At 31.0% G+C, this 8,107-nt stretch overlaps 1 protein-coding gene across 3 annotated transcripts in view; it reads right to left on the minus strand.

Annotated features, from left to right (window-relative positions):
* Nucleotides 1–387: 387 nt before the first annotated feature.
* Nucleotides 388–8,107, minus strand: part of LOC111703888 (uncharacterized) — an 8,721-nt gene continuing 1,001 nt past the window's right edge. The window contains exons 2-11 of one of the 3 annotated variants that reach the window (XM_023475973.1): nt 6,037–6,107; nt 5,830–5,896; nt 5,438–5,454; nt 5,064–5,142; nt 3,741–3,789; nt 2,662–2,728; nt 2,127–2,147; nt 1,773–1,869; nt 1,233–1,297; nt 388–513 (exon numbers count right to left, since the gene is read on the minus strand). In XM_023475973.1, the coding sequence (XP_023331741.1) occupies nt 403–513; nt 1,233–1,297; nt 1,773–1,869; nt 2,127–2,147; nt 2,662–2,728; nt 3,741–3,789; nt 5,064–5,142; nt 5,438–5,454; nt 5,830–5,896; nt 6,037–6,107 (644 nt within the window). In that variant the 3' untranslated portion in view covers nt 388–402. Of the gene's footprint in view, nt 514–1,232; nt 1,298–1,772; nt 1,870–2,126; nt 2,148–2,661; nt 2,729–3,740; nt 3,790–5,063; nt 5,143–5,437; nt 5,455–5,829; nt 5,897–6,036; nt 6,108–6,206; nt 6,275–8,107 lie in introns of those variants that run through there. The other 2 variants (XM_023475975.1, XM_023475974.1) reach the window with 2 other exon arrangements.

The raw sequence follows: 8,107 nt of genomic DNA on the forward strand, positions 1-8,107 counted from the left end.
AGACTAATCTAATCTTGTACTAGTATCCTGAAAAGTGTATAAAATTCAACCAATCAGAGTCGCGTTTAAGAAGCCTGGAAAGGAATTGAGTTTTTGCAACAAACTTACATTTTCTAACCCCTATATCTTTGCAACCTGATGGTGTAGACCTTTGATATTTCAAACTTAGACTATATGATCTACCAGAATTTATAGTTTGAAATATCAAAGGTCTAGGAAAACGGGTTGCTAAGTTATAGGAATTAGAAAATCTGAGTTTGTGGCAAAAACTCAATTCCTTTGTCTAAATTTGAAATACTTTTTTTGCAAAAGATTTTACCGGATTTTGCAAAGGATTTTCAGATTCAAATTTCGTGTCTGAATCATGTGAGAGATCTCGACCATCCCTGACCTCTGGGATTTTTACTTTAATTTGACCTTTAACCTCTTTACCTTCATTTGACCTTGAGAGTCCTGGTATGTCTGACACAAAGCTCCCCATCTATTCTCAGCAAAGTTCCAATCCTCGACTACCTTTTAAAGGGACTGTATTAATAATTTTAAGTGACCCTCCCTATGTAAAGATGACAATGCCTCATTCACAACAGTACCCTTGAAAACCTTGTTTGGTCAAGTATGAATAAGATATAAATGTTTAAAATTTTGAAACTGTTAAATTTTAATTGTGGTTTCTCCACGAAAATGACTTGTGCATTTCTACTGGAGGAAAAAATAAGGAAAGAAAACAGTTCTGAATCTAGAAAAACAACAATATTTTCCATATTATTGATCAGATAAAGGTTTCCATGGTACCGTTGTGATCGGGGAATAACATCTTTGCTTGGAGGGAAATTTTAAATAACGCTAACATTCTATTTAAAGACAGCAATGAATTTTTAAAAAGAAATCTTGCAGTCCGACACTTTAAAAACTTATAAGTTGAATAGGAAGACGTCTGTTCGGCTCAAGTTAAATTGAATTTATTTTATTTTTATCTTAGTTTCCAGTGATGCCTCTTAAAAGTATATTGATGTACAAAATGTGTTTTTGATATTGATATAAATCATTAGCTGGAAAATAAACTGTTCACGTGAGTTTGGTCTCTACTTAATTTACTTATAGTTGCTTTAAAAGACTAGGAATAGGGCAGAAAAAAGGGACGCAATTGGTCTGGTCACTGGTCACTGATCAGTTGTAAAGGAAACTTTAAATGATATAAAAGTACTTAGCACGACAAATCTCCAATTATGAACCTGTGATGTAGCCGCCTCTATGTTGAGTATCTCCATTGATTTCAAAATATTCTGATTATCTCGTCCTAAAAATATATCCTTTTGAAACCCGAAACTTGTTATAATCATCGATATGGAAACTTTTTAACGAACAGCTAATGAGAGTAGCTAATTTACTTTTCGCGGGCAGATTAAATTCTTCCTTCTTGTTGAAAACTTAAATAATTTTATCAATGAAGCTCAGTGCAGAAACATCTAATTTTTGAATCGTTCGATCAATTTAGAAGTTCTCTGGCCTTGTTTTTTTAGTGGAAATATTAAAAAGTTACAAACTTTCAAGTATTATTCAAATAATCCAGAGACCGAACTTTATAAATTTGAACTACGTCGCTGAACTACCTACTGTCGATTAAAATGTGAACCACTGATTCAAAGTTAAAGATTATGGAAGGACTTGAATCAAATACATTAAATTCGGTTCCAGAAATTGTGAAAGCCTTTTTTTGATGATGCCTGTATTGTAAATGCGTATATCACTTTATAATTCGTATGTATATTTACCACCAAAAACATGGATTTGTTGTGTAACAGGATTCAGGAAAGCACAATGTCCATATCTAGAATGTATTAGTCTAGGCCCCTCACTCCAGACTAGATTCTAAACACACCATTACCAATTGCGTATTTCAATTTTGCACCAGCATTTGCGCGGAATTGCCATCAAAATATGCAATTTGCACACAACGATATATGGCTGGGAACCACACTCTTTGATACATTCTAAACTTTAATTATAATGATTAAAACTCAATAAAAAAATGTTAAAATTTTCAGTACTTTTTGTTTCTTCCATTCTAAAATCATTTACATTTTTTAATCCTGCAATAAAAAAATATTTATAAAGAAAATACTTACTTCTCCCTCTGTTGATAGAATCTGATAGAAAAACTTTTTACAGCTTAAAATCAGGGATGGGCACTTTTTGGATTTTTAAAAAACCGTTCGATCCATGTTCGTTGACGAGAGCTTTTAACTTGTTCGTTCCCATTCCTTAGATTCTCAGATCGATGTGATCGTTGACACGTTAATAGAGTTCGTTAAATGCAAAAATGAACATTCCCTGTAAATGACGCCCAGTCCTAAGCAAAATATGAGACAGAAAAATACAAATCATGATAGATATGGATTATAAATACCATTTAACATATTCGTTAGAATACGTTCATCGATTTTTACAGAAGTATAAAAAACAGCCACATTTTGATGTTCTCAAACTTCTGGTGGAATCGTGCCTTCTATCAATTTTTCCAGAAAAAAAATCTTTCTAACCTCAGATATTTGATGGTAAATTTTGTAAAAATAAAAATAGGAAAATCTAAACATGAAGAAAAATACTTGCAGAAATGTTCATAGAGCGTCATGTATTTCTGATAAAATAAAAGTAATTTTCCTGAACATTATCAATTGCATCTACTCCATTTCCTCCTCCTAATATCCAGAGACCCCATTCTCCAGAACTATAGATTAGAAGATAAACAAGAAATTAAGTCGTCTGCCTTGAATATTTTTTTTCACTTTGCTTATCATAATTTGCCAGTAAAAGAAATCAGTTTTTAGTTTCAGAGAATCATAAATATAAGGCACACAGACATGAATTAATTCTGTGCAGTCGGCTCTGAAGTCTCATCCTTTGTGGGTAACCCTGTATGAATGTACAAACTTTAGAGTTCACAGTGATCCAAAGGCTTCAAGTTCTAAATGAAAAAGCAATGAGAATTTTGCCATTTACTTCTAAAAAAACTAAATCTAAAATCAAGTGCCTTACATGTCAAAACTAAAGAATCAATGAGTCAGTTAGGAAAGTAAAACCAAAGGCAAATGCGTTGCGACACTTCAAAGTCGGCCCATGTCTTGAACATTCTTGCAATTTTTCATCTGAGATACTTTTATATTTCAAAAATTGTATTCTCTACAAGTTTACTTTCATTACACTGTAAAAACTGTTACTTTGACAAAATAAAATAAGCAAAATTATTCATAAGAACAAATTAATCATTCGTTTTGGCGTTATACTTTTTGGTTGAGTAAAAATTAGGCAAGATTTACTAATTAATTGCATGAATTTTAACAAAATAGTTTCAAGGGAACTGAGTTTTTGTCACAAATTCTGATTTTAAAAAGCTATATCTTTTTAACCTAATGGTGTAAACCTTTGATATTTCAAACTATTATAATTTGATCTAAAATGATTGATAGTTTGAAATATCTAAGGTCTCCGACATTAAAATGCAAAGATATAGGGATAAGAAAATCAGAGTTTGTGACAAAAACTCAATTCCTTTTTTTAAAAGTTGAAACAGCCTTTTAAAATTTATGAATTAAAAAACATGTTCTAACGTTTAACAAAAATCTTAAATATTATTTAATACAAAAATATTTTTCCTGTGAATAAAGCTCTTAAAATAATATTGTTTTTTAACCGAATTGGAGAAAATTATCAAAATATGTTTATATTTGAAAAAGGTTTACCTATATTGCACAGGAACGCCAACACCACCACTTGATGGTACTGGAAGATCTTAATTAATTTTTATGATATACTTTAAATTCCATATTTGTCTAATATTCTATTACCCTAAACAGGCTGGCCCGGGGACCACCTTTCGTTTTTTCCCCAACACTCTTGTTTTTGACACTATAACCTTGTTTTTTTACTTTTAAGAAAAAGTAATTTTAAGGATTTTTTGCATTTTTTTTTAATGCAAAGTGAGGTAAAAAGGCTGGTCCGTGTTAAAAAAAAATTATAAAATAGTCCATAACTTTGATATTAAAAACCCCGTTTTTGAAACGGCCTTAAAAATGTGTGTAAAAACATGTGTCGCAACTTAATATTTGTCAAAAAACAAAAAATTTTTTATATATTATTTTATAATAAAAGAAAATATAAGAAAATATAAGAAAGTATAAGAAAATATAAGAAAATATAAGAAAGTATAAGATAATATAAGAAAATATGAGAAAATATAAGAAAACATTATGAAACACAAGAAAACATAAGAAAATATAAGAAAACATAAGAAATATAAGAAAATATAAGAAAATATAAGACATATGAAAAACATGGAAAAAATGAAAAACCTAAAAACTTATGGAAAATACAAAAGATGAAAAAATAAAAATGTAGAGTCGATAAATTAAAAATTAAAAAGATTTTTAAAAATATGAAAATGTGAGCCGGGCAGCCGCAGACTATACATAGATTCAGACCTTTCCAGCCTTTATAGTGTTAAATTCTTAGTTGATCTAATTGTCTTTAAATTTATAATTTACAAAATATTCTTTGAATTTTTTATTATCTAAAATTCTTTAAATTCTTAATGTGTCTGATACTCTTAAAATCTATTTTCACGGTATTTTACACGGTGGAACCTATTTTATTTATACAGTTGAACCTAGAAAACAGTGAAATTCTTGTCGCTTTGAAACAGTTTTAAGTAAAAGAAAAAACAAAGAGGACGTGTAATCCATTGATTTTTGGTTTATCCTCTATCTGTACACCTACTGTACAGTGTACAGTTTTCAGTATATACCTGTGTACAGCTGAGTCCATGTATCTGTACACCTACTGTACAGTGTACAGTTTACAGTATATACCTGTGTACAGCTGAGTCCAAGTATCTGTACACCTACTGTACAGTGTACAGTTTACAGTATATACCTGTGAGTGTGTACAGATGAGTCCATTTATCTGTACACCTACTGTACAGTGTACAGTTTACAGTATATACCTGTGTACAGCTGAGTCCATGCATTTGTACACCTACTGTACAGTGTACAGTTTACAGTATATACCTGTGTACAGCTGAGTCCATGTATCTGTACAATGAAGATATCTCCAGCATCTAGTTTCAGTTATATCCTCATCCCAGTTCTTTTAAAACAATTTTTAAACTTATAATTTAATAAACATATTTGTTTATTTTTTAATCTTTTTTTTTAAAAGCAGTCTCATGTGTAATTGATGTTGGTTTAAAACAAATTGTTTCATATAGCTGTAAAACTTATCAAGAAAAATGTAAACATGTGTTTTATGTGCAGTGTACACTGGACAATTCAAAATAATAATTTGAGTCTAGTAGTCGTCTTTCTATTCCACAGTTTTATCATCGTCCCACTGTATTAAAACTTTAAAAAGAGTATGCGCATCATTTTTAGAAATTGCATTCCTTTCCACCACAAACCACTAAAATAAAATAAATTGTATTATTTTTCTAGGTATCATTTTACTCTGCTAGTATTCAATAATAATCAGCAAACAGGGGAATGATTTGTATCTTTGCTCTTCTTTAAACTAAAGAAGAATTTGTAACTTGTAACTGTAATTATTAACTTCATTCTGTCATTCTACATTGATTGGTTTTCAATATTTAAAAGTGCCAATCAGAAAAATGCAAAAGAAAAAATAAGGCATATGAAAAACATGGAAAATATAAATAAATAACAAGAGAAACAATTATGGAAGCACAAAAGATAAAAGAAATTTTAAAAATTGAGTTCATGAAACACACAAAATTATGAAAAATAAGAAAAATGTGAAAATTGTTTAGTCTATACTCACCCACTCCACCAGTAGGCCCTGACCAAAATCCGTAAGGTGCATCAATGGTATACGGGAAATCCGCAATCTTTATATAATATTTAAATTAAATTTAAACTTAAATTAAATCTTAATTTTGGCAACAAAAGTATACTGTTTCACATTAACATTATTTATTTATCAATTGATTGTTATTATACAATTTGTACAGTTTTTTTTAGATTTTACCTTTTTAGTAAAGTTTTTATCATTTATCAGTTCTGCATCATTTCTCCAGCCGGCAAGATTGGATCCCCCAACTTTTGAAACAAAAAAACCAGTATTAGTAAAAACAAGATCAGAAATTAAAATTTAAGTAATAAAAAGACTTTTATAAACATCTAACGGCCGTTTTTTACCCGTCAGGACATTTGGAGGAAAATGTACGCTAGATTCTGACGTGTGTATTTAGGTTAAGTAACTACAATGTTCATTGTTATTAGGTGCAGTACGTGGAAAAGGGATTTGAAAATAAACCAAAATTTCGTGGAGGGGTGGGAGGGGGGTGGGTGATTTTATTCATGGACTATTTGGGTTATAAAAAGATTTGTAACTTTTTCTTCACCTTAATCATACATGATAAAATGGTAAATGAAGACAACTTCTCATAAATATACAGTGCTTCCCAAAATAAAATGGTAAGCATTGGCGACTTCTCAAAGTATACAGTGCTTCCCAAAATTAAATAACAAGCATTGAAAACTTCTTATAAATATACAGTGCTCCCCAAAATAAGATGGTAAGCATAGACGACTTCTCATAAATATACAGTGCTCCTCAAAATAATGTGGTAAGAATATACGACTTCTCTTAAATATTCAGTGCTCCCCAAAATAATATGGTAAATAAAGACGACTTCTCATAAATATACAGTGTTCCTCAAAATAATATGGCAAGAATATACGACTTCTCTTAAATATTCAGTGCTCCCCAAAATAATATGGTAAATGAAGACGACTTCTCATAAACATACAGTGCTCCCCAAAATAATATGGTAAGTGATGATGACTTTTCATAAATATACAGTGCTTCTTGAAAAATAGATTGCATATTAAAGAAAAGTCGTCTTCACATCACCCTTTTACTACCGTATATTTTTTTAAAAGCCACCAATCTTTACCATTCAATTTTGGGAAGCACTGTTTATTTAATACAAGTCGTCTTTATTTCCACTTTATTTTGGAGAGCACTTAATATTCAAGAGAAGTCGTCTATTCCTACTATATTTTTTTGGGGGAGCACTGTATATTTATAAGAAGTCGTCTTCATTTTCCATATCATTTTGGGGAGTACTGGATATTTTGAAAAGTTGCCAATAGTTACCATTTTATTTTGGGGAGCACTGTATATTTATGAGAAGTTGTCTTCATTTACCATTTTATCATGAATGATTAAGGTGAAGAAAAAGGTACAATTCTTTTTATAACCCAAGCAGTCCATGAATAAAATCACCCCAACCCCCTCAGCGAAATTTTGGTTTATTTTCACATCCCTTTTTCACGTACTGCACCTAATAACAATGTTCAGTGTAGTTGATTAACCTAAATACACACTTCAGAATCTAGCGTACATTTTCCTCCAAATGTCCTGACGGGGTTTTTTAAGGCAGACATTTTGTATACAGTGGGACCCGCTAAAGCGAACACCAAGACGACTGATAAACTAAAATTATGATTTTGAGTATTCCAATAAACATGAAACATATTAATTGAGCAATAATCAGTGGTCCATTTTGTCCCTTGTCCGATTTGCAGCAGTACCCTTTTCCTGATCAAAGATGAATGAGATATCCTAATTTTTTCAAAATAAAACTTTTATATCTTTTTCTGAGATATCCCTATTGAGATAAACAAAATTGACTTGCATATTTATACCCAACAAGAACGAGAGCGTCTTAGCCGAGGTCGAAGACGTCCTGAAGACTCATCAAGACCCTCAGTTTTCCAAAAAGTATAAAATTTTATAAAATATCCTGTAATATGAGATATAATCATTAAAATATTTGGGTACTCTGCTCCCCGACCCCTTTTTCAGGTGTGTTCTCTGTTATCCCCCTTGTCTTGAAGTAGTCTTGTGTCAAGTCTAAAAAAGACTTGTTCCCCCCATCCCCATTTTAGCCTGTTCCTTCCCATATTTTATCCACATGAGTTAGTGGTCTCACCAAGACACGAGGCCAAGACTATGTATGCTTTTACAACTTTCCCAGGATTACCCTTCTGAAAACAAAAATCTTATCCCCCCCTCCAGCATCTAGTTTCAG

Source organism: Eurytemora carolleeae, unplaced genomic scaffold, assembly GCF_000591075.1.
Source record: "Eurytemora carolleeae unplaced genomic scaffold, Eaff_2.0 scaffold401, whole genome shotgun sequence".
Classification (NCBI taxonomy): Eukaryota; Metazoa; Arthropoda; class Copepoda; order Calanoida; family Temoridae; genus Eurytemora; species Eurytemora carolleeae.